Source organism: Barbus barbus, assembly GCF_936440315.1.
Source record: "Barbus barbus genome assembly, chromosome: 29".
Classification (NCBI taxonomy): domain Eukaryota; kingdom Metazoa; phylum Chordata; class Actinopteri; order Cypriniformes; family Cyprinidae; genus Barbus; species Barbus barbus.
The window spans coordinates 22,624,562-22,652,310 of NC_136757.1; the positions used below are offsets into that span (position 1 = coordinate 22,624,562).

At 38.0% G+C, this 27,749-nt stretch overlaps 2 protein-coding genes across 7 annotated transcripts in view; one reads left to right on the top strand and one right to left on the bottom strand.

The window, feature by feature from the left end:
- The window catches only part of LOC306849315 (breast cancer anti-estrogen resistance protein 3 homolog), a 67,142-nt gene extending 40,494 nt beyond the window's left edge, over positions 1-26,648 (top strand). For 3 of the 4 annotated variants that reach the window (XM_079384251.1, XM_079384250.1, XM_079384252.1), the window contains 10 exons: positions 103-142; positions 16,502-16,630; positions 19,194-19,633; positions 20,675-20,775; positions 21,270-22,003; positions 23,197-23,312; positions 23,496-23,667; positions 23,782-23,893; positions 23,972-24,178; positions 24,873-26,648. In XM_079384251.1, the coding sequence (XP_079240377.1) occupies positions 103-142; positions 16,502-16,630; positions 19,194-19,633; positions 20,675-20,775; positions 21,270-22,003; positions 23,197-23,312; positions 23,496-23,667; positions 23,782-23,893; positions 23,972-24,178; positions 24,873-25,048 (2,227 nt within the window). In that variant the 3' untranslated portion in view covers positions 25,049-26,648. Of the gene's footprint in view, positions 1-102; positions 143-8,042; positions 8,342-16,501; positions 16,631-19,193; positions 19,634-20,674; positions 20,776-21,269; positions 22,004-23,196; positions 23,313-23,495; positions 23,668-23,781; positions 23,894-23,971; positions 24,179-24,872 lie in introns of those variants that run through there. The other variant, XM_079384253.1, reaches the window with a different exon arrangement.
- The window catches only part of fnbp1l (formin binding protein 1-like), a 50,501-nt gene continuing 49,109 nt past the window's right edge, over positions 26,358-27,749 (bottom strand). For all 3 annotated transcript variants that reach the window (XM_079384258.1, XM_079384255.1, XM_079384256.1), the window contains one exon: positions 26,358-27,691. In XM_079384258.1, the coding sequence (XP_079240384.1) occupies positions 27,684-27,691 (8 nt within the window). In that variant the 3' untranslated portion in view covers positions 26,358-27,683. The remainder of the gene's footprint in view (positions 27,692-27,749) is intronic.

Below are 27,749 nucleotides of genomic sequence, written 5' to 3' on the forward strand. Positions count from 1 at the left end.
GACCCACACACACACACACACACTTACAGTAAAACCGGCAGGCAGCTGAGCTAAAGGAGAGTTGATGTGTTCGCTGAAGAGAGTTCTTTCTTTTTCCTGCAGGGACGGTGCAGGCATGGACCCTACCATGGAGTATGTCAAGGTAAGTCTTCACATTTTACCTTAACATGTGTGTGTGGAGTTTGGAATGATTGCTCTATTATGGTGAAAAGCCACTGGTAATGTGTGAGGTAATGATAGGTGAGGGTTTGTAGAAGACAGAAATGATCTTAGGGCAACCCTTAACCCTTTGAGATATCAATACTATTCAGCTTAAGGAGTTTTGTAAGTGTAGAGTTTTTAAAGTAGGACAGGAATGTCATCTATGCTGGATGTTGAGGATATGAAGGATTGTAGTTTATTGACTGAGTGCTGAGTAAATATACGTATTACATTGCATACTTGGTTTAGCATCAGAGATAAATGTGTGCGTCTGTAGGAGGGATTATGTTTGTTGTATAAACATTTACGCTTCCTGATGTGCCAGTTGAGAGTGATTAGAGTTAAGCGGATTGCAAAAACAATACTTTCATTCCATTTCTCAGTGTTATTTAACTCACGCCACGGAGTTTAGTAAATAAAGTGCACTCTCCTGACCTGTCTATAGGTAGTTGTCCGCATTTGATTCTGAGGGAAATGACAGGCAATGTCTTAATACATCAGACCTTAGACTTGTGCAACTTTAAGCCAGAGCTGTTCATAAAACACAGGAAACTCTACAGCCAAAATTTCCGATAAAGATCTGACAATTTCTGCTTTTCCTACTGTGCGAGGGGCCCCTGTAGACACATCCTCAATTAAAACGGCACAATTACAAGAAGGAAATGAGCTGGTGATGTTTCAAGGCTCTCCAAGCAACATATGCAGTTGAAATTACAGTATCAAGTTACGAACAAATGACAAATTTCACTTTGCCAGCAAAGGCAGAATTGTTTCCTGGCTTTATTTTGACTTGGGGCATCATCTAGCAGTTATGAAAACTCTTCATCACACAATATGACTGTATTACAGCACCCACGACTCTGATGACAGATATGGTGTGACATATATCTTGAGTGCCTCATTCGGTTTGCACTGACTGAATGAGATTTTCCACTGTGATCACCTGCGGCCTTGAGTGTGCTGTCACCACACAGCTACCTCTGTCAGCCTGCTGAGAAACTATCCATCTCACTCTCGCTGTCCTCCCCGTACTCAGTAGCTCAGTGGTTTGCATCATATTGGGGTCTAGCAACTCTTTGTGAAGAACAAACCCCTCATAGCATTACCTCACACAGACAACAAACCAAACCAAGCAGCACAAACACACACAGTCAATAGTAACTAACTTAGCAGCGCTCCAGTGCAGTTGAACATACAGTCACCATAATCATAATTATAAAACATCAATACAGGGTGAATATTTGCCATATTTTAAAGCAATTGTATTTTGCACAAGCCTATTTTTGTACCAGTACAGTTTTTTGCACTGATTTTTTTTCCAACAATTAAACACATTTTACCACAAAATTGTCATTAATATAATGCACTTAATATAATTAACATAAAAAAGTACATATTGTTTGAACTGAATTTTTGTAATAAATAAATAGGAATGATTTAATTTTATTTTTACTATTTTGCCATTACTAATTAATATTTAAATTACCAAAAAAGTGAAAAATTATTTTAATAAATTAATGCGTTTATTTAAATGATATATGGCACTATTACTGTAAAAATCAAACTCATTTGGATAGTAATAGGGTGTGATGTGATTGAAGAAATAATAAAAAAAGAATTGGAGCAAAATATGATTCAGACTTTCGTGAGATTCACCCTCCAATTAGAGAGGCCTATAACAGAACTTGACAGGAGATGACAACATATCCTCAGGGCAATAACATAGCCATGAAATGTTTCAATCAGATGAACTGCATATATACACTGGCTCTTTATATCTCTATTTTAGGAAGCTCTCAGAACTGTTGGCCTGTTTAATGTGTGGCCATCTGTAAGCATGCATCAGGAGCTGTAGTAAATCTGTACTGCCATGAAAACAACTAAATCTGAAAACAACTAAATCTAGATGTTGACAGAGTCTTCATCACACCTGTGTGTTTGGGTGTCTGCGTCAAGGTCTGAGGTGGTCATAGCTTCAGTAAATCATCCCCGTCCTCTCCCTCAGACTGAATGAATGAGGACCTCAACTTGCCCTCTTCAAGTGGTGTTGAGTTTCCAGGGTCATGTTTATCAAACACCTGGGTCTGTACATGTCTAGTGTCTGAACAGAACCTGCGATCTCTGATCTCTCTCAGTAACAGAAGGTTCCCATGCAGATCTGTGCACAAGTTCAATCCGCCAGTCAGGTTTATCATCTAAAATAGTAACTCATTTAATATAATCTATATTGAGATTATGCTGCTATAATTATCAATACTATTCTCATCATCTACATACAGTATAATCAGGGTAGACACTATACTTAGTCTGATATAAATTATACTTTCCTCTCAAACTGTGACCTGATGTTGATTATTCAACCATGAAACTTTGAAAATACTGTTTGTCTTTCCTACAAAAAAGGACCTTAAAATAATATAAACCGGTCTCTTACAGCTAGTTTGTCCACATTACATTAAATACGCCATCTATACACAAGGCCTGTAATCAATCAATTTAAAAGCGTCTCTCTTCCATCAGGCTTAATTTGTTTCATCATGTGACTGGCTAGTTTTGTGTGCCTTGGGTTTTCAGTTCAGTTGTGCTTGTTTTACGGCCTTGGCCTATTTTTTTGACGATCTGTTGAGGAATGTTTTCTTCAAAGTTAACAGGAAGCCAGCCATCAAAAATATGGGATAATTAACTTCCAAGACCTCATGCACTGATATCACTTCCTGAAGTCAGATGACCCTGGTTTTAGCATTGTTAGTGAAAACTGTTTGTTTTCAGATTATATCAGATCAGGTGGTGCTTTCCATCATGGTTTGGGGTTGAATGAGTCAAGTTTAGATGTTAGCTCAAATGCACAACTTCTACTCAGTTTACATCTGTAAAAACCTTAGCCACACAACTTAGGGCAAGTCATCTATCTGTATTTAATATCAGGCATGAATTATATGATTTTTTTTTTTTTTTTTTACAATATCAAGCCTTTATTCTTCTCTGTCTCTTTCCTTGCGTGTGAAGCAGAGATTGAAGAAATTGGAGCTATTATCATCAAAGAGGATCTGGAGGGTTGAAATTGTTTGGGTGACTTGATAAAAAAATATAATTTTTTAAAGGGTGGAAATCAAATCTGTAATCTGCGGATATGATACATGAATCACTGACTTCTTGTGATTCATGGATGGAAATGAAACATCAGTGGCACATTTAATTTAGCCTACTATAAATGACATGACATGCTGGTCTCATTGGCATGTTAACACTATTTTTCACGTTGCACTTTTTAAGAAAGATATATACAACTATTCAAAATTTGGATAGGCTGATACAAGAAAAGTGATCTAATCTGAAGAATTTATAATGTACTATCAAGAACATTTTTATAATCTCCAAAGAACCATATGGTTGCATATGAAAGCATTTTGGAGTTTAAATAAAAATATATAAATAAATACATAAAAATAGAAGATTAGAAGAATAAAGTTGTTGTAACAGTCATAATATTTTGAGTAAAATGTCAAAATGTAAAAAAAAAAAATCACAATACTGTAGCAATATGAAATTTCTATTATATAAAATTAGCTAAATATTACAACTTTATTCCCAAATTTTTTTCCTTCCATTATTATGACTTTATTCTTGTACACTCTTAAAAATAAAGGTGCTTCAAAAAGTTCTTCACAGTGATGCCATAGAAGAACCATTTTTGGTTCCACAAAGAACCATTCAGTCAATGGTTCTTTAAAGAACCATCTCTTTCTTAACTTTTTTTATAATCTGAAGAACCTACTTTCGCCACAAAGAACCTTTTGTGAAACTGAAAGGTTCTTTAGATGTTAAAGGTCCTTTTTGGAACCATTTAGACAAAAAGGTTCTTCTATGGCATCGTGAAGCACCTTTATTTTTAAGAGTGTAATCTCAGATGTTTGACTAGTTACTTTTTATATATTTTTAATATTTAATAGCAACATTTATTTCCTGCTTACTCCCACACATGCACATGTACACACACATATCTTTCTGTTCTTGATGGCCTGACGGTGAACACACACACTGTTGCTCGGTAAGATGCTAAGCAGTCATGAAAGAGCTTTACAGGAACAATGAGGCACTGTTCCCTCTGTGGGATCTGCTGCCCTGCAAACCCACAGAAAGACCTCTTTAGTCCGGCCTGCAGCCTCTCTGAACGCATATAGCAGCTAGAGACAGAAGCACAGAAAGCCCGGTTTTGAACAGAGAACATAGACTGACCCAGTAGGAACAGCTCAAAGGGCTTCTGTCTCTCAAAAGATGAGAGAGACAGGAAGCATGAAGACCTGATGGAAGAGACTGACACACACACTCATGCTGTTAGATACACTCATATCACTATTGCTTGATATTTCATATTCTGTAGATAGATAGACAAAGAATAGTCGTGGCCATGAAAGGTAGGCAGGAACTTTAGGTCAGTCTGCACAGATGAAAGTAAAAATTGTATTACACAGCACAATATTTTTCATTAAAAAACATAATTCTTGAGAGAATTCAACTGTAAATACACATGAAAATATTACAGGGTATTGATATTTCTATTTATACATTAATCATTGATTAAGCGTTATATGTAATAATGTTTAACAGAGGTAATATAAAGTATGTAAACAACTCAGCAGATAAGCCCTAACGAATGCTATGATTTATTGTTTTACTTTTATATAACCCGATAAATGCATGGTCAGCTATCCAGAGTTTTCATTAAATCGAAATGAAAGAAATAGCAGGTGTGGCACACTCCCTGCATTAAAGCCTCCAGTTGTTATAATATAATGTTTTGGCATGTGTTCCAGATCTTAATGCAGTGATATTAAAAGTAATATTTTTAAAGCTTCACCTCAGGGAACAATCTACTGTACTAAAATCTACTGTACTAAAATCTACTGTACTAAAATCTACTGTACTAAAATCTTGTCCACAGGCATAACTTAACTGGTGATGAAGATGGTTGATCACATTTATGGCCTTAGGGTGGAGAATCTCTTGATCTTTACATGAATGTGAACTTGGAGCAAGACTGATCAAACCAAACATTAGTGAGTCAAAGCAAAAGCTGGATGAACATTGTATTACATATTGCAACCGAGATGAATTGTCATATCACTCAGGTGCCAAACTAAAGAAAGAGGAAGATCATCAGTGCATTTAGAGGTTTACCTAACATTAGTGTGAATTGGAGAACTATATATGAGGAAGCTACTATGAGCCACTCAAGCTTGCATTGATTGTGCTTACTGCACACATTACAGAGGCATAATACCCCCTAGTGTTCATGTATATGCACTGCAAGCACTGTTAACCTACCTGATAAATTAATAAGCTTTCATTCACATTTCACATCAGAATTTATACAAAAGTGAAGTCGTTTGAAACAGCACATCTTCTGATTTGAGTGAAAAAGTTTCCAATCACAGTTTCTGTAGTATATAATAATACAATTTATATGAAAATATGTAATCATAAAAATATAACATTATTATAAATTATAATGAAATCTGAAGAAAACAAAAATAACTTGCGGTCTAATCACTGGATAAAGTCTCAACTCTCAGACTTTATGCACTGGACTGTTGCTGTTGGACTGTCACCTTAGAAAAAGGACTTTCTCACATTACATTTTGTAATATTTAACGTTTTTGAACTGTAAATCTAATTTTCTGATCTGCATTTTTCGCATGCTCAGAAAAAAAATGAGCAAGATGGAATAAAAGGTTCCAAGATTACCCTTATTCACCCTACTGTGTCTTAAAATAGAAACGGTCACATGCAAGCGCTTTATCCTTTGAACTATGCTCTCTTGAAGTGAAAAAACATGCATTTAAAATGTATTTTTTTGCTCTTATGTACAAAAACATCACGCTGGCTGCTTTCTTTAACAGACTGTGGAAAGGCAGATTTGCTCGCAGGACCATGGTGATTTTGAGCATAATTAGGTAGTTTAGGAGCCCACTCTCAGGGAGAACATTCCAGTGTTGGTCCGAGGGAGTGCCAGCCAGCCATAATGTCTTTGTTTACCTCTTAAGAGCAATCTGGGAGAAACATAACAAATCTGTTGATAGACATCCAACTCTTTGCTTCCAAAAATGTCTCTGGATTATGTAGGACAAACAGCACACTTTACGGTTTTCCCTCTTTAATGAAGAACAGAGAAATTTTCCACTTCATATTCATTTAATTTGGTTGGTTATTTAAAAATATACAACAAGGTTTAAAAGTCCAGGTACAAAGCACAGAAACAAAACAAAAAAGTAGTGAAGAAATATTACATATTCTGCACTGTTTATGTTCATGCACTAGGGAAGGGGGGGGGGGGGGTGTACTGAGATAATCATGATAATTTGGTAATTTAGTTTTTTTTTTTTTTTTGCTCAAACTGCTGTGCAAATAAAATAATTTATAATAATTAAAAAAATATATACAGAATAAATTGCAAAGAAGAATTTTCCCTAATTGACTTCTGTGTGCAGACCCCACAAAAATGCTGATATTATGAAATCATTTTTGAAAGGTCCTTTCACTAAATAGCCACACAATATTAGGTGCAAATAACACACACACCCACACACACAGACTCACCTCACAAACACACTGTGAGCTCTTATTCAGTCCATGAAATGGTCTGGAAAACATGAATTCTCTTCTGTCTTCTAAACTTACGGATTACCAAATGCCTCTTTTACTCTCTGAGCCTTTTCTATGGGGTGGGGGTTCCTTTCCCTGAAAATGACAGAACTCGTAATGTTGTTAACAAATAGGCTAATCAAGAGAAAGCCCCCGTTAGCCCCCCAACAAATGCCCCTCTAGTTAGCCAACTAGCCCGCAATAACACTAAGTGCTGTTTGCGTGTGACTAAGAGACAGAGTAGTCTTGTTATTTAAACCCCAGTGGGAAAAATGAGTGAATTTGGCCGTCTGGGACCCTTCAGGCTCAACCGAGCTCTCTTTTCAGGGTCAGGACAGTCCCAGCTGGGGAAGAAAGCCCTGCCTGCTGAGGGAATGCTCTTTTATATTAACCCCCTGCTGTTACTGAAACCCAGCAGGATTTTAAGAGTGATGTTGTGATGATACTAAAAGACACAGTCCTGGTCCTTCAGTGCAGACCTGTCACACAGTATCACCGCTCTCCTCATCTGCCTGGAAAACTGCTCCTGAAAGTCCTCCACAGGAAATGCTCTCTCTTGTCTAAAAAGATTAATCTCAAATGTCATTAGTGATAAGCAAGTTTTTTTCATGTCACTGAACCGCTTGATATCAGATTGTCTCTCAGCATGTTCTCGATTACTTGCAATGTGTGTCAGCATTGTTCTTTACTCGGTTTTTGGTATGAAGTGATAATTTTCATCTTTTTAAATCCTGATAACCAGGCCCACATGGAATATGAGCATTTGCAGTGCTGCAGTTTTCTGTAAAATCCAGTATTTGTTTGTTAAATATAGTATTTTGGCTATTTAATTATGTATTTAGCTATAAATAAGGAGTGCTTCTACACAATTTAACACATTTTATCATGCTTCTATCACAAATCTTCTCCTAAAATTAGTGAAGAAAATCAGAAAAAGTGTGAGATATTATACATGAACATGATATATTAGCTCAATCACTAATTAGCATATACCTAAAGAAAAATGCTTTGAAATGTGAAGCCCTAATCTAAATACATCTTTCTATTCCGTTCCCTCATCTATTTTCTGACAAGCTGTTAGAGGTTTTGAGGAAAGGGGGGTTGGTTTGGAGGCTGGCTGTGTGGCACTCATGCAGATGGCTGAACTCTGATTGGCTGGAAAGTCACATCACATGGAGTTTAGCACGGCTCCTTACATGGGCTGCCCGGGGGTGAGAGCAACAGCATGGAGCAGCATATGCACTGCTGAGCGCACAAACACATGCACACACACTCACACTCACGCCGAGAGAGTTTACAGACAGTGTCTGGGCAGCTAACATGCTCCTGTTCACCGGAGGTATAAAGCACTGAGTTTTGGAGATTAAAGCATGTAAGATTACTTCCACTGATGAGTGCCACGGAAACAAGAGAGATGTCGGAGAGATGCAATATTTTAAGGACCATCACAGCAGCCTTGTGCTGCTTCTATCAGAAGAGCTCTGTTATTGGAGCCAAGGTGAGTTAAAGCTTGTTAAAATTACATCTGTATAAATTTACGTGTCAATTTATGTGTCTTAGTAGCATCTAATTCACGTCTAATATTTATTATATTTATATTTCGAATATTTTACTCTATATTTTAACAACGGTTTACTGTTAATTTACATAATTATGCAAAAATTTATGTTGATTAGCAGGAAAATTGAAATATAAAGGGTAAAATACTATAAATAAATAGATCTGTAGCATTACAGAAATATTATTTTAAAAAGCAGGGAAATTTTTAAAAAGGCAACAAAAAATGTGGCACAAAAGAAAATTTTGATAGAGTGATGCCATAAAAAGCAGGTCCATGTGTAGTTTTATTGTGGCAGTCTTTGGTCTGGGTTCTTTAGATATATGGCTTTGTTTCATTATAGAAAGTGAAGGCATCAGGCACATGGTCACTTACAAGTGTGTATGTGTGTTTCTTCCCATTCACTTGTAATTGTTTAGCTGCACACCCTCCTCCTTGTTGTCATCAAAACCATTTAACTAGTATTGATTGAAATCTTTTATCTCTGTGGCTTGCAAATGGGTCGTAAGTGTGAACACGTGCAGTTCTATTCACTCATCTAATGTGTCATGTGATAAGGACAGAGAGTTGCTCAGGTCGGGTTGAGTGATTCGTCTATATTTTCGAATTCTAAGGCTGAATTGGCCAGAAATAGCAGCATGTTTGTTATTTCTCACGTCTGGCCGGCCGACTCATCGGATCCTCGCTCTCAGGGCTTGAACGTCTTTTGAAAACATTCGGGTCTGGTCCACATTTTTTGGGCTTGTTTCTAAAAATAGCGCAAGGTTGTCATGGAGACTTCCGGTCTTTGCGATGGTGTTGGGGGTCAATGGGCGTTAGAGGGACAGAGAGGGCAGAGTTGGTGCCTCTTGAATGAATTCTTTCTTTTGAGAGGAAATTTCCTACAGAACGGCTTCAGTCATAGAAAGCTTCATCTGGCAGCGAGTGACTTCTAAGTAAATTTCTCAGTGGTGAAAACAACTTGAGGGCTTTATTTTGGTCAGTGTGAGGGGCAGCTGTGGGAAGGAGGGTGGCGTGTACTGTATGGTACAGCTGTGAATGTCTTCCACCCTGCAGAGGCTTGAAACTCAAACCGTGACAAGTCTGCCTTAAATAAACAGGCTTACTCGTTTGGCAGAGACGTATATTTTCACCTGACAGACATGGACTCTAATGAATGTTGAATAAATCGTTCTTCTGAGTCGGTTCTTTTCAATGATTTAGTGTCTGTTTGGGACTAAAACTTTATGGCATTTGTTTTTTGAGTTTCTCGCCACTAGTGTTTTTAAGATGACATCAAGTTAAAAGTAGTCTAACGCCGAACAGTGTCTTGAGATCCCTGTATTTGGTTCCATTCTTGGTTCTGTCCAGCTGTTTCTGTGTTAAAGTCCAGATCATGTGTGATGGCTAAAACAAATCAGTGAATCATTTTTAAAAATCCCAAACAAATTTGTTCATTGAAATTAACTGACAGGTATCAGGTCTCCTTTTCTCTAACACTTCCCACACACTGGACATGCAGCAGAGGTTCTCCACACACTGAAAGCGTAACACAGCAGAAGTATAATGGCTGTGGCAGAAATAAAAGCTCAGCAGAGCAGTGGGACAGCAGGAAGGCTGTCTGATTGACAGGCTGCTGGAGAGGTGCTGATACAGTCCCTTCAGTCTACACCAAAATTTTCACCTTCTGTCTGTGATAAAACAATGTGTTTTTGGATCAGGGAATAAAAACATTATTCCGGAAAGCACTTCAAGTGTTCAGCAACTGGCATAGAAACCAAGCAACTACTCCTGCACTGTAAAAAAAATATATATAAAAAAATAATTTTATGCATTGAAAAGTGGCAATATATACCAGAACAGCCAAACCTGAACGAGAGCAGTCAGCTGTGGAGGACAACCACCCTCCTGAAACACCACTGACACCTGTGTTTGAAGCTGAACAGTAAAGACATTTCAGAGTCAGAGCAAGCCCTTACATTTTGAAGAAAAATTAGAGTAAATTTTTCTTGCAATAATGTGCACTGAATCATTCAAAATCAGAGCATGAACATGAACAATAATTTTGACTTTCAAAATCTTTTGTTATCTACATTTCAACAGTGTTCAAGAAGAAATGCTGTATAATTTGAGAACTCAAGAAAAAAAAGTTTTGTTTTTAGTCAGTTTTATCTTCTCTAATTCTACCTTCCTCAAGCAATCCATAGGACTTCAAGGCATTCTCCAGCCTCAAGGCTTTCCTTTCCAACAGGACGGCTTCCAGCAATTTTGAGTCCCTGGGACAAGCGTGTCCCCTACTTTTCCCCTTCTTCTCTCGTTTGCTATACAACAATTTGAGCACGCTTGAAGAAACATTAAAAAGAGGCCATGTTCAAAGTGATCCAGCACAGCTGCCCCAGGCCCTAATCTCCCCTTCTGCCCTCCTTACAAAGCCAGGGCTGGGCCACGCTGATTGGGACTGAACTGGAATGGAATGAGGGAGCTGGGGGATCATAGATTGATATGGAGAAAATGTGATTAAATGAAAGAGAGAGCAAGAGAGATTTTTTTCCTGAAACTAAGATGCCCTCTCAATCCACACAATGTATGATACAATTTAACTAGATTATAATACAGTAAGGATGGAGAGAAAAGTCAATATATCGAAGTACTGACATTTTATGACAAATGAAAAAAAATCATACAGTTTTAAAAATAATAAAATTGGTATATTGATAGTATTGAATACCGATATATATATATATATATATTAATAATAATAGGAAAAAAATTAAACAAATTTGAGTTAGATATCAGTATAATACTTTAACAAATATAATAAACTAACAAATAATAATTAATAATATATACAAACATATACACGTTTATAAAAAAATAAAACAAACCGCAAAAATACACTGACAAATTGTAGAGTATAATATTGTATAGTCAGGTTCATGCTGATTCTCATCTCTAAATTGCACCAAAAATGTGTATTTTAAATAAATGTAAAAGGACCATAAATCTTTCATGAGCATCTGTCACATCCCCAGACACCGATGGTCTGTTCTTTCAGCTAAGACTTGTCCTGCCCTGTCCAGAAATACATGACGATGGCAGACACCCCAGGGACCATCTAAATGGACAATGAGATGGAGGAGATATAAGAGAGGAAGAGGTCCTGTGTTTAAAGTCCCAGGAGGCTGATGGGACACTCTGATGGCCCTCTTTGTTTACTCTGGTTCAGGAAGGGTGTGACCCAACACCAAAGCCCAGGCCAGGTCGATTGTCCTGCACATAAGAGGCCGCTAATGACCCACTGAACCCTTTGGGAATCTCAACCTACAGGGTTGAGACAGGGGGTCTCCATCCTTTAAGCCCCCACAGCAAACAGCAGGATTTTTATATTTCATATGTTAATGTGAGTGATGCTTATCCATGCAAAGTCACCACTATGATGTGAGGACAGTTGATGCCAAGGTCTTCAAAGTCATTTTTAGCACATCGCTATAAGGCTGCTATATGTTCTTATGGATGTTTTGAGAGGCTGCTCGTCTCTTTGATTTTAGATTTTTTTTATCTAGGTATGACTAAGATACCTCTTTTACTAAGGTCCTGTAAGTCGGCAAATCTTTTTCCTCTTTTATATCATCCAGCTATTGTAAGTCAGATCACTTAAAAAAGAATTAGTTCTCTACAAGCTGCAACATTAAAGGTATTACTCATGTCTGCAGCACAAATGGTGTTCAAATCTCTAATCATTAGTACAAGTATGACTAACTATCTACATGTACCATCGGATTAGCCGTCCTGCTGGTTTCCATCATAACGACGAAGTCAATCTCATTCAAACTCATGAAAATGATCTCCATCTTCAGTCATGCACTTTGCCATAATCTGCACAATTTCCAAATCAAACATGGATTTTTATATGTTCACTCGCTAAGCTGCTGAACGGCCACTTGTGGAGTAAACTAAAGAGGATTAGACATTCAAGAATCAACAGGGGAATGTCATCTCATCCATAAACATTATCCAAAAGCGGCTTTCCAGATCAAATTCAGCCTTTGAGCACATCATCTTTGACCAGAAAAGCCATGAGAACAGTCATTTCTGACATGTGCCAATATGATCTAATGTGCGCTTAGTCACTCATCCATGCTTCTGATGTCTCACGAACTACTACAGAGAATGATAAAAATGGCAATATATAAATGGCTGCAACTAAAAGTAGAGGTGATTGATTTGATGTACAAATATGTCTTCACTGCTGCTCGATGGAGAGATTATTTGTCATGCTGCTATCGAGCTGCTCGAGCAATTGAGCTTTGGCTATTTTTAAACATTTATGGCCTCAGTGCACCTCTAAATGGATCCATGATGTTGTAGTGCAGAATGAATGCAACGGCCATGCCAGATAAACACCACCTCAGCTGGCATGCAATCACAAAGCAGTCATAAAACCTAAAACGTGAACATTAGTTCCAAAAAATATTCGCATTCCGCACAACCAGAAAACAGTCTCGTGCTCATGTGTTTTACTAAAAGTTCTATTTTGGTTGGTTGTTTTAGTCACTATATTGTGTAATACAATTGAAGACAATAAGCACAAACAAGTGCTTTGGGATGATTTTCCCAGCCAGGGTAAAAGTATGTGTCGTCTGGTCACTTTAATTTGTGGCTTGCGAGGTGTTGGCTTGGCTCGCTGTTGTCTAAATGGAGAGGGTGTGATGCCCGTGCTTCACTACAATACCAGAGGCATCAGAGTGTATTTCAGTCCCCGCACTGGCCTGGGTTTGTCAGTCTCTATACATAGTAAGGATCTTAGAAGCTTCTCCATATAAAGGGAAAAACTGTCCATTGCGTGGCATGACTTGAATAAATTCACTTTAATAAGCCCAGAACTGCTTTTATAGTTTGCTCTCAAAGAAATGCACCACTCCTTAATTCAGCTGGTTTGTTACAGCCTTTCAAGTAATCATAATACCTGACCATCTAAAAATGCCCTTCAGATGGAGTCCTCTGAAAACATTTTGTGGTTTTAAAGCTATTGAATGATCAGTGACAGTTGACATGAGGATAAATCGGCCAGGATTATCCACTAGCTGCTCAAAAAAGGAAGTGATGATAAGACTCTGCCATATGTTCGTGAGAGATGCTTTCCCAAACAAATCAGTAACTCAGAGGCTAGAGTTAAGAGATCTTATAGCAGAATTTATATCTCTCCCAGCAATCAATTGTTGGCTATCTACTTAGGGTCAAATGTTCTATAAAGTAGTAAAACAAAGTGTTTGAAACCCCCATAAAATAAATAATAAAATGTTTATAAAATAACAATTTAAAATAATTTATTCTTTTTTTTGCAGTGCATTTTTATTTTGAAGTATCTTGTTTCACATTGTGCCTAACACCACCCTTAAAATTATTCAGAAATAAATACTAGTGAATCTGTTTACATAGTTCACATAACTGAAAAAATTAAGAACATAATTTGAATATGGCCAAGCCAAAGGGCTATTTTAAACCTTGATATCAATTAAATAATTTAGAATGATTGTTGCTATTATATTAATTGGATGACGCCCCATCGATTGCATATTGTTTCATCCCTGTGGGATGTGTAGTTTTTTGGATGCTTTGAAAAAGTTTTTTTTGCTATATAGGGACGAGAGTGTCTTTGTTAGATTTAAAGATGTCCAGCATTGCCAGGCCTGTGTGCAGTGGTTTGTGGTGGACCACAGTGACAGATTGTGGTCAGTAAGATCCTAATAGCTGCCTGACATGCTTGACAGACACTGCTTGGGCTGTGGGTCAGTGGATATAGAAAGAGAGAGAAACTGACAGCTAAGCATCTTCTCAACATCACAGAAAACTGATGTAGCTCATGTGCTGTACTGTCAGTCCTAGAAAAACATGAAATATATAGTCCGCTTTTATATCATTAAAATGGCATTTTCACATGCTAGAGATACAGATTTGTTATTGTACTTTAAATGGTTTTACACAATGTGTGTAAAATAATATTATAAACACTGCCCATTATAAGAGTCCTAAGTAGTCCATAGGCACCAGGTTCTTGTTTCTATTAGACAGCACGTTGTCTTTATGAGATCACTTGTTATGATTATTGATGTCATTGTATATCACCATGGCTCTCAGCCATACTCGGATGTCTTGGCAGTTTTAAGAAAACTCAAAGCTCTTAATCATCAAGCCATAAAAGCTATTTCAATCTACAAAGCTACAGCGACACACTAAAATGGGATTTGTTAATAAAAATACACAACTGCATTACTGGCTCTGTGGCCAGTGTGTGATGCAGCTGACTTAACTAAATCAAACAGTGTCATATTAATTGAAGTTTCCACTACTGAGTGCACACACACACAGTCAGTCACTCATCAATTCCAATTACCTTTGCCCTTACGTCAGTTTCATTTGACATATTACTCAATAGACCACAACTACAAAGCTGAAACGAGGAGTCCTGCTGGGAATTTTCCCCTCACGCACCGATTTAGTTTAGGGTTATGCTGCAGTGCCGTGCTTGAGTACCCACTGTGTACAACTACCAGCTAGAGCACAAAGGTACCACTTTAGGTCTCTGAGGTTGGGTACCACACATAGCTGACATTCCAAGCACTAACCAAAAAGAAGGAAACACAAGATTATCCTCGAAATCCCCTATCTAAAATATTTAACAGCCTCTTTTTTGCCCTGGTTGTAACACAAGCACAGCATGCAGTTCAAATTTTCATGGATAAAGCAATGAACCATGATAGTAATCCATGATAGAAGAAAGAGAGTTGTTAGGCACACCACTGCTTAAGCCCTCATCCTCATAGAAATATGAATAAAAATCACAAATCCAGGAAAACAAAAGTTCTGTAACTGACATGTTTTTGAAAGAAATCTTCTTATGCTCACGAAGGTTGCATTTATTTGATTTAAAAAAAGTAAACAGTAATATTTTTAACTACTATATTATTACAATTTAAAATAACTGTTTTATGTTGAGTTAGTGCTCAAGAAACATTATCATCAATGATTAAAACAGTTGTGCTGCTTAATATTTTTGTGAAAGCCATGAAAGATTTCCCCCAAAATTCTTTGATTATAACAGATTTCTCTCACATGGTGCACTGCCCCAAACTCTGTACCACAACTACTATTGGGTCTGTACTATTCATACTGTTTTAAAATTATAATATTTTAAAAGAATTTGTTCATATTAATGCATGGTTTCCTAAACTAACAATGTATACATTTTTATAGATTTAATTAATAAAGCTTTTATCATTGATAATGTGTGCAGTACAATAGTCCAAACATAACCAGATTAATTTGGCCACAGAAGAGCATTATTACTACTACTTTGTTGATAAACAACAATGGCATGTGCTGTTGAGACATGGAGGATATTGCGATAATTAAAATTGCATAATCTGTCTACATTTCAGTTGTTGCATATTGAAACACACTCACACTCATGAGAGTATAAATGCATGAGAGTATAAAGTGCTATTTATGCCATTTGTTTTTAAATTCTATTACACTGACAATCTGCTCACATGACTGAGTTATGTTACTGAGACGCTGAAAGCAAGCCTATGAATGAAACACAACCTAGTTGGTAAAGATAACAAACTGAGCTTTAACAAGTAGGCCTATAATCACAAATTTGACATTGGTACAAACTAAACAAACCTCAAGTTTCACAGAAAATGACTAATGAGTGCATTTCTTTTAAGCAGCTTATTGAAAAGAACTATTCTTAAATTCCTCGATTGTGAAATCCACAACCTTCTAAAGATAACACGCATATTTCCATCAAACCAGAAAATCTCATTATGAATCAGAGCAGTGGGGCGTGTGTGCAGGTAAAGGCACGGCTTGCCCCGCGGCTCCAGAGGCGGAGACAGACAGGAAGAGGGAGGGACTTATGCGTCACAGTAAACAGATCAGCACAGGATCCATCAGCCAGTCAGATACTGAGTCACAGGGCAAAAAGAAGGGAGGGGAATAGAAAAAGAGAGGAGACTAATAAAAGACTGATACACATATACTTCAATCATAGAGACTAACATACTATCTAGGGCCACCATGGCTCTAACGTACTCTTCTGTGCCCATCTATGTGCAGTTTTCGAGGGACAAGTACATCATGGATGGACCACCGGAGAAGCTTCGGCGAGAACTAGAAGAAGAACTGAAACTGAGCAGTGAGGAACCAAGGAGCCATGCCTGGTATCATGGAGCCATCCCTAGACAGGTACAACTTTTCTGGGCATTAGAAGAGAGAGGGGTGGGCGATCATTATGGGATAATGTTTGGATTATAGAGGATTTGTGTTGAGTGGCTGTTTCTGTGATTTAATATATATGTGTGCGGTTACCACGTGTCTGCAATATTGTTCAGAAGTTGAATCTTGCAGAGAGTAGAGACCTTTCTGCTGTCAAAGCATAACTGTTTTCTTCTTTTGTGACAGTGAAGTCATGCCTGTATCTGGCACTCAAACATTCACTTTCTTTGTAGAAAAGATAATAAATGAAAGACATGTGGCCATGTTTGCTTCAGCTAGAGATCTGGCCAGTAATAGATGATTAAGGGAAGAAAAAACACTGAGGATATGACTAGCATTAGACGTTCTTATTGCTAACTTCTTCAATTTACAAAAAGTACCATGGAAGTATCAAGATAGACTGATGTAGGAGATCAGAGTCATGGTTCTCTGATACTACATGCATCTATCATGTTTTTTACAAGGTACTACAAGTTATTACAAAATTACTATAGTATTATCATGATTCAAAAGCTACGGTGTCCTAATACTTCAAAAACAATGGTCAAAAATGATGAAACGTATACATTATAGATTTTATTAACATTACATATAGGTATGTTGTGCAAAATAACCTGTGTCTTGTGTTCTAAAATGTTCCATTTATATGCAATTTTACTTGCTGGGCTATGTAAAAGTGCATATTGATGATTAGATGCTAGAAAAAAAGAAGAAAAAAAGCATATCGATGTGGCAAGTATTTGTTTTGCAGGGTCCAAGGGCTATGGTGTATTTAAGAACCTATGTAATGGTTGATCAGTACTTGTTTTGAACTGGTTACAGGTGCCAAACCTGTCCAGAACAAGAAAAGTCACTTTCACACCCAGTCTTGATCTATGATCAAGGAAAACAAAACATTTCACTGAAACAAAACAGAAAATGTGGAGTCTGGACTGAATGCTTGTCAAACAGCAAAACTCAGACTAACAATATCTCTACTAGTACAATCCATGGTACTTAACCACTATATTATGGAGGGTTCATTAACACCAAGCTGTATTCAAAAACAGCCATCAACAGTTTCTCATCATGGCAAACATCACAGTGCTGACAGCTACAGATCCGCTCTTATGAAAAGCATGTACCCTGGCTCCTCTTTCCCATGCTCCTTTGCAGAATATGCCCCTGAAACTGACAACTCATCCATCAACAATTGTAACAGAGCAAGAGTGGTGGTTAATGCAGTGATGAATCATGTCTGCTATTTGACCCAAGGTGTATTTATTTAACGGCATCATATGATTCAGAACTACCAGCATCCAGAGTCTGGCTACTGCTTACACCACAAATATATTCAGAAAGAACAAACTTATTCATCATGGCTCAACACATCTTACGAATGACCTTAGAATATATTTCATTGAGTTCATGAGTAAGACAAAGTTATTACAATTATTAAAAAGGTGCCCTTATTTAAACTGCATATCTGTGAGGACTGATTGTTATTATATTCTCTACAATTACGCTATCCATCAGTACTGATTCTTTTGAGTGGTCCTTGGATCACTACAAACCCCCTGGCGGCATGTGTGCTGCACTACAGCTCGTGTTTACCCATGAGTCTTTGAGCTGGGCGAGTCTGACCTGCTCGGCTCGAGTTAATCAAACAAACTACAGACAAGGAAAGAGGAAATACAGGCATTTACCGATTTGACATGCATCTCTTTATGACCAGTGGTGTGAAATGACCTGTGCTTGATTTCAAAAGTGTTTCCTGTAAATGCCAGCCTGTGTTTTGTTTGTCACTGGAAAAAAAAATTGTAAAAGATGAATACTTATTAATAAAAGATGACAAAACAGGCAGCAACCTGTGAAACTATGCATATTTGGACAAACACAAAACACTAATCTTTTTAGCTTCTGTTTTATACTATAAGAAAGGCCTGGGAATAGCTGTTTAGCACACCGTCATGAAAAGAGTCATAAACACTTAATGACCCTTTTCCGGGTGCCACTGCCGCCCCACAGCTCCAAACACACATGCTAACAGATTTAGTAGTGTTTGCTCTTTTCATGAGCACATAGTAAGAGAAGTAATATGACACATAAACTTACTTAATTTATATAAAAATATGCCCCCCCCCCCCCCCATTATTCTATGCTGATTTTTCTGATCTCCATAATGATTTAGATTCTGACTCATTAATATTCTGAACAGCTTCCAGAAACCGAACATTCAGTTTGGAGAGGTAGTCCATCATTCTAAACTGCTTGAATGCACTGGTGATCCAAAAAAGAACGTAATATCTAGGTAATGCCATGAATCACTGTCATAAAAGTAATGTTTGCTGAGGATGTGTACATAATCTGATCAGACAGAATATCACTAGTACAAAGCCATACTAGCTTCAAAATGTTTCCTCCAGTGTTTGAGCTCTTGCATGAGCACCACAACTTCATTCACATCTAGGCCACGATCCAACTAAGGAGAACATATGAAAGAGAGCAAAACAGTGACTACAAAAACAACATAAATTGTGTGTTTGAATTTAAGGTGGCTGAAAACCTGGTTCAGAGAGATGGAGACTTTCTGATCCGAGACTCGCTGTCCAGCCCAGGAAACTACGTTCTGACCTGCCAGTGGAAGAACACCCCTCAACACTTCAAAATCAACAAACGCGTGGTAGCCATGAACGAGGCCTACTCACATATTCAGTACCTGTTTGAGAAGGAGGGATTTGACAGTGTCCCCGCGTTGGTGCGATACTACGTAGGCAACCGTGAGCCGGTATCCGAGTTTGTCAGAGCGATTATTTTTCAGCCAATCAACAGAGCTCTGCCTCTGAGATGCCTGGAGGAGAAATATGGAGTTGGATCCATACGTGCAGAGGCGGGATACTCCGAGAGAAAGAGCCTGACTTCCAAACGGTTGAGTCTGAATATCATGAACGGACACACCCAGGATCACACCCTCAGCCGTGGGAATCTCCTCAGGTGAGAGAAAGACTATTCTATGGCACTATTATGCATTGCCAAGAAGAAATATTCTGGAAGGTGTTTTAATGATATATTTGAGAAAATAAGAGAGATTAATTATTTTACCCGTTAAACGGATTGACAAATGACTAATTACAGATTCTAGTTCTCAAACGGTTTGTGTAATGTGGCTTTTTCAGAATCTGTATTTAGCCTTTTTTCATGTAATTTGTAATGCATGCAATTTAGCTGCCCCCAAAAAGAGAGGCCAATAATTCCTTTCCTTTCATATTTTCAACACTTGGTTAGACAGTAAATCCCAGAGATTTAGCTCACATGATTCTATCTTTTTAAGCAATTTGAAGTAAAAGGACATTCATCTGTGGTTGGACTGTCCATCTTGAACTCTGAAATAGAAAATAAGCATCAAAATAAACAATACTAGTAATACAATTTGGGTCTACTTTGAAAAGTGACTAGTCACGAATTTGCATATTATCCTCAAGCTTATACAGTAATATTGTCGATACTTATTGGGTCTTGGTGGTATAACTCACAAACTCCATTTCTTAACTGCAAAGTTTTGGAAATTCTTGACAGGTTTGCTCATTAGGACCCCAAGAGGAAGTAAAATTAGGATGAAAGCAACTTTTACTTTTGAATACTGATTAAATGTGTATTATTTATGTGGAACTACTTATATGCTCAATTATTCAGTCTCACGATGTGACAGCTCCACAATAATATTAGGAGATTTTTAGCATCAATAAACATAAAATAAGGGAAAGTTTTACTTATTTGTGCAGATTCAGCACATGGGAGTCTAACTTTTCGAAACAATGTGTCAAAATAGCTTATTAACTTAGCAATTTAAAATGGTATTAAAATAATTGTGCATGTTGCCTAACATTACCTGAGAGATTGCACTGAATTTGTACTCTTAAAAATTGATGCCACGCAGCTTTGAAATGAACTCCGTTTAAAGTGGTGTAAACTTCATGTCATAGTCCAAAAGACTTTTAGAGAACAAACTAAATGACCTGTCTTTCTCCTTCACAGCAACAAAGATAAGTGTGGAAGTCAACCAGCATGTCTAAACCACGTTCAGGAGAGGAGACGGCCACTGAAGACCCATCAGTCGGAGAGCTTTCTCCCGATCGGTGAGTGCCTGTCAGCTCTCATCCTCACTGATACCCCGTCACACCTCCAACCCTCCAGTGATACACGCGTCTGACAGCCCTGAAAACCAGTCATCTTTCTCACATTCACTTTGTGCCAAAGAGAATGTGGTTCTCAAAGTCCAGCTGACGTTTCCGCCTTTGAAATTCACTTTGGCATACTGAACATTAAATGTGTGAATTGAGATGTGGGATTGAAATGCAAAATAAAATGTTTTGTTGAAGAAGCTCTGTGGAGAAGAATGAAAGTAGGGATAGAGATACTTTATGCCTGTGTCAGTGGAATAAATATGGTTATGCGGAAAACGCAGCTCTGCTGTCAATGTCAGAATCCTGAGCGCTGAATTTGCTTAACCGTGCAGAATGCAGAAAGAAAACTTTGCAGCTTTGAATTAAACTTCCTTTTTACCAAGTCCATCTACAACATATATTCTACGTTAATGAATAAAAAGCTGATTGTATGCCTTTGCTTTCAGGCTGTAGACCCCAGGCTCAGGTTCAGCATATGGAGCACCAGCCGTGCCCCAAATCCCCAGTTTTCCGCACAGGAAGTGAGCCAGCTTTGAGCCCCACAGTGCCACGCAGAATGGCCTTTGACACCCAGCCTGGCGAGGCTATTCGTGGATCCGACAGCCAGCTGTGTCCCAAACCGCCCCCTAAACCCAGTAAGGTTCCCTCTATGAGAGTATCCTTCACCCCTGGCCTGAAGATTCTCTCTCCACCAGTCCCTCCAGTAAAGCCTCACAAACAGCGACCTTCATCCCAGCAACAGCAGCAGTCGGGCAGCCCATCGAGTCCAGAACTAAGCTACTGTGAACTGAGTCCATGTAGCCATGCTGACTGGGAAAAGATGACTAGCTCACAAGCTAATGGCTATGTGGAGAGGCTAAAGACTGAGGAGGAGTTAAGGAGATGTGATAGTAGTGTTAAACTTGACCGTAGCTCCTATCATAATGCCATTGAGGCCCTAGACAATGACAGCGAGGAGGACAACGAGGAGGATATGGATAAAGAACAGGACTGCAAGAAAGGTTTCAAAAGACCCATGTTTGAAACCGAATCAGTGTTCAAACCTGGTGACATCTGCTTCCGGCTTCTACCAGTGGAGAACAAGCCACTGGAGATGACAGTGCTGAAGAAAGCCAAAGAGCTACTCGTCAGTCAGGATCCAAAGACCATCGCCAAACACATCCTCCAAGCAGACTGTCAGGTAATATTAATCACGAGCATTTCAAGTCAACATAAAATTTAAATTTGGTGAATTAATATTTATTCTCTTGTTTGTTGATGATACATTAATATAAATCTCTACAAATGCTAAAAATGTGCTAACTGTATACTTAATGTAGTAGTAGTTCATGAAACTTAATGGATTAACTAAACTGGACCTTCCAAATAACTATTACTGGTAATGTAGCTTAAATGCCCAAATTGAACAGGTAATTTTAAACCTTAATTATAATAATAATGAATTAAGTGTATACAAACTTTGAAGTTTTTGAAAGAAGTCTATTCTTGCAGTGCTGCATTAATTTGATAAAAAAATACAGCAAAAACAGTAATATTGTGAAATATTACAATTTAAAACAGCTATTTTAAAATGTGTGGGGAAAAAAAAAAGATTTTTTTGTGTAAACTGTGATATATTTACATAAATAGAAAGTTCATTATAATTTACATAAAATAGCATAATTATGTTTAGTCACCTTGACCAATTAATGCACCCTCAATGAATAAAAGTATGCATTTCTTAAATATATATATATATATTTATTACAGACTCTTAAGATTATACTATCTCTATAAGATAGTATGATAAAGCACAGCTCATCCATCACAGATTGTATAACTGATAGCTTTCGATTTCAAAAAATAGGAAGGAAAATTCAGGGGAGAAAAAAAAGGTAAAAATAAGCAACAAAGGAGTTAATCAAGACAGATGAAAACAGAATTAGGGACAGCCATCCACACCCACTTACTGAATACAATCATGACCAACAGGTCTGTAATTACAAGCTCATTATGTGAGTCAGCCTACTCTTCAGGTTGGAGACTGGTTCTTCCAGCCAACCAGAGGACAAGGCCACAGTTGTGCCACACAGCTAGGGCTAAATGTAGATGAATCCAATTAAAAATGCCACAAAAAGCCTCTTATACATGTGACTGTCAATTTCTCCGCATGTCTTTCTGCTTCTCTGGAGCTTTCTGCGGCTCCAGGTTTTTTGTCGGTGTATATGGGAATTAAATTTTAAGCTGGCTGATTATGTCAGTCACAGGACCAATATTATGGACAAAAACAGTCGACCCATCCACAGCCCAAATTTAGCTTTAAGCTTCTGTGTAATACTTTTCTATTCTGGATGTTAATTTCTTTGATGCAAACGCTGTGCATGCATGCTACAGGTTGCTAGGATAATAAATGTTTCCGAGGAGGTGAAAGGTCAAATTGGTGTGACCTCTGGGCTGGAGCTGGTGACCCTTCCTCATGGGAGACAGCTGCGGCAGGACCTCATGGAAAGGTAAACAGATGCTGTCAACACATAACGTATTAAGCAGATTTCTGATGACTCATGAGGGCAGACAACTCTTTCAGAGAATATTAACTGTCGCATATGATAAATAACGAAACTGAGTTTTTTTTGCAGCATTCAATGTCATGTAGGCCACACATTTAACATCCATGACTGGTTCTTCTTAAACAGGCATAACACTATGGCGATTGGAGTTGCTGTGGATATCCTGGGGTGTACAGGAAGTCTGGAGGAGAGAGCAGCCACCCTAAACCGGATCATTCTGGTAGCTCTGGAGCTGAAAGACTCCATGGGAGATCTTTATGCCTTTTCCTCCATAATGAAAGCACTGGACATGCCTCAGGTACCCAACAGCTCCTTCTAGCTGCCACTTGCGCTTCAGACTCCCCCCCCCCTCCCTTAGTGTGTGGTCAACAGAAACAGGCTATAATCTGTGTGATCTTTCTTGTATAAACAGATTACCAGACTGGATCATACGTGGACTAGCTTGAGAAGAAAATACACACAGACTGCCATTATTTATGAGAAATCTTTGAAACCATTCTACAAAGGACTCTATGAAGGAAGTGGTGAGTTCCTTACACTAAAACACATTAAATGCCCTTCATAGGTCATCTTTAGTCAAATTCTGGTTCTTGTCTTTCTAGTTGAAATCCCACTGAGCAATGCCAGTGTTCCGCTGCTAATGCCGCTGCTCACCTTGATGGAGAGGCCCGCGGTCACCTTTGAAGGTATGGACGTCTGGGAGAACAACGACCAAGGCTGCGAAATCATGTTCCGGCACCTGGAAGGTGCTCGTGCTGTTGCACGCAATGCGGACACATACACCTGCAATGCACAACGGATCCTCCAGGGTAAGACAAGGACAATACAACAGTCATTTCAGGAGCAACATGGTGCTTTAACTTAAGGGAACTGATGAGCCAAACACATTAATGTAATAGAATGTTCATTCGTTATTGGATTGAAACGGATTTGGAATAATGCTGTTCAGGCTATATTTGCAAAATCCAGAAGAAAATTTGCATTTAAATAATGGGCTGCCTCAGGAAGTTAAAACATAAAAGGCCTGGGTACCAAAACAAGCACATAGCATGAATAGTGTAGTCTGATTCATGAATCTTAAGACTCTTATGAACTAGATTCTAGAACTAGAATCTCTCAAACAGTCTAAAAAATCCTTTAGAGCAGTTACTGAATTAACATGATTCATCTACAAGTTATCATTACTTTAGTCATGTCTGACTAATCTGATAATTACCAACTGGTTTGTTATAAAACAATTACATTTTTACAAGATAAACAAGAAAGAAAGAACTAATATTGAGATATTGAAACAAAGTACTAACACATTTTTAACAGTGTAATTTAACATTTGCTATAGTATAAACAATTTAATGAAAAATAGTAATTAAATAATTGTTCATATTAACCCTAAATAATAAATGCTGTAAAAATAGTTTGTTTTTATTTCCATATAAATTGAAACTTATTGTAAAGTGTTACCAAAAAAAATCATTCTTTAATAACATTTGACTCTCTCTCCAGGATTTCAACCTAATGAGGACATGCTGGAGATCTTGAGGACTGATTTCCAGTTGCGTCTGCTCTGGGGCAGCAGGGGGGCGGCCGTGGACCAGACGGAGCGATACGACAAATTCAAACTCATCCTTACGGCCCTGTCCAGAAAACTAGAACCTCCAGTCAAACACACAGAATTCTGAAAAACCAGACACCTTTATATACATATTAGACTCTGTGGAGTCAGGTCAAAGGTCATCTGCATCTGAAAAAGGACGTTCTCTACCAGAATGTGAGCTTCAATAAATCACATGCAGATTGCAAGTTGAAAGCCATTCATGAGCAGAAATGGCACTTGTCTATGGAGAGGAACTTTGTTCCATATGCATCTTCCAGAGGTGTGCTGTGCTCCACACTTATGAAATGAGCAGGTACCAGTTTTGCCTTCAAGAAAAGGAAGGGTACGTAGAATATTTCTAATTTCCAATATATCATCCACCCTATGAAATACATATAAAGTTGGAGGCAGAGAGAACACTTCATGAGAGGTGTATGGATGTGCTCATTCATTTGACATATGAAGTTATGGATCAGAGACAACCGAGATGATGGACTACACCTTCAAGACAAATTTGTAGCTCTATGAAGGAACACGAGGTAGTAAAGTTTGTACACTTAGAAATATCATGAAGCCCATTGGTCAAAGCAGTGTTGATGTTTAAAAATCCCACATGGAAAAAGATGTACATAATCACCACTAGTGTACGCATGTGAAGGCTAGTTTGTGTAATATATTGTATTAAGTATTATTGACCTGTAAATAGTCACCCATAAATGAAATATTCTGAAAATATTGAATAAATATCTAATAAAAGATTTTTAATTGTTACACAATTTTTCCTCATATGTGTAATATATGCTGTATGTGGATCAGATTTTTTTTTAATTCAGCAAGCATGCGTTAAATTGATTAAAAGCAGCATCATTTTTTAATTTAAAGATTTCTATTTTAAGTAAATGCTGTTCTTTCTTTTAAATCAAAGAATGCATCATGATTTCCACAAATATATAAAGTTGCACAATGTTTTTTAACATATAAGAAATGTGTCTTGAGTACCAAATAAAAATATCAGAATGATTTCTAAAGGATCATGTGACACTGAAGTAATAGCTGCTGAAAATTCAGCTTTAACATTACTAGAATAAATTACATTTTAAAATATATTAAAATACAAAACAGTTCTTAAATTTTGTAACTATATTTCCCAATTTTACTATTTTTACTGCATTTTTGATCAGCCTTGGTGAGCCTAGAATATTAGATATCTGGTTAAAAACAAAATCTTACTGACCCTAAACTTTTTGAACAGTAGTGTGTGTGTGTGTTACTGACAAAACTATCTACAACAGCACATGATGCACTGCATATACAAAATTAAAACAAGCAATAGTGATGAAATAAATCACAAAATACATCAGGCTAAACAGACTGAAGAAATGAAAGGCAGTATGAACGAGACAAACAGACATAGGTATTTATTTCTCAGTTGCTCTTGCTCCAACACAAACCCCAGTATATAGTGGTCAAAGTTGTCTTACTGTACAACACATTCACACAAAAGGAAGCAATCGCATCCGAAATCATTCACTCCCTAAAATTCCAATTCAAATGCAACGGGGTAAAAAGTGCATCGGTTAAGACCAGGGTCCAATTGAGAACAGTTCAGACAGGAAGAACAACTGGTTACAAAGCGATTACGGCACGGTTCTTAAAAGCAAAGCCTGAAAGTCATTCGCTCGGTTAAAAAAAAAAAAAAAAAGTCACAATAAAATCATTAATTCTGAAATAAAGATGTTAATACATACAGTTTAATAATAAAAACTAACTAGGTATATACATATGCATCCATATGCATACAGTTTTATATGTAAGAATCACATTCACAAATACACGCACTTGAGATCGGATTCTGGAGAAGTGTGGTCCCTTGTTAGGAGGCAGTGAGCATGTTCTTTTAGCACATGTGACATCAGGAGCTGGACGAGAAATGGAGAAAGCACCGCAGAGAGCTGGCAGCCCAAAACAAGCAGTTTTTTTGGGCACTAAGGGTCAGATAGACCCCTGTTTCATACAGAGGCCTGTAATTAAGGCAGAGATGATGGCTGGTGTTCAGAGGTCCTCGCTGGCGGTTCTCTGCTCGTTTTATATGGTTTTGGGTCCCCCTGCTGGTCAAATGCAGAACTGCATCCGGCTCCTTCCAGCCTCAAGACTATAGCAAAAGGGGGCGGGGCCAGTGGGTGGATGTTGCTGTGGGGACTGTAGCAATGGCTACTGAAGCACCATGCTTCCTCTACTCTGATTGGTCATGCTTTTGAGACTCACATCATGGTTAACATGGAATGCATCAATGAGGAAGAGAAAAGTCAAAGGAAACAATAAAAAAAGTGGTTGGGATAAGAAGTGGTTAAATCCTAATAAGGGGTCAATTGGTCAGAACGGAATGAGGAATAAAAGGCTGCTAGATCATGCAGGTGCATGTTACGATGAACATGAGATGGCGGTACAGACAGACACGCATTCCGCTGAATATGTTAGCGCCAGGCAATGACTCTTTTTGCCTTCATTACTGCTCAAGAGTGTCTTTCCCCAATCTCCCATGCCCTCCCAGATATTCCCTGGAATGTCTGCTGCAATGGAATGATGTTAATGGCCATGACACAAACAGCATGCAAACATGCAACCTGCCCCAACACAATCTCGGTCTTAAATTCGCCCCACTAACAAACCCACAGCAGTGAGTCCCGTCCACCAAACACCACAGAACCCCACTCATCCAATCAGGAACCTGTAGCCACAAGAAAAGAGAGGACAGGGTCATTGACAGGTCCACCGACAACAAAGAT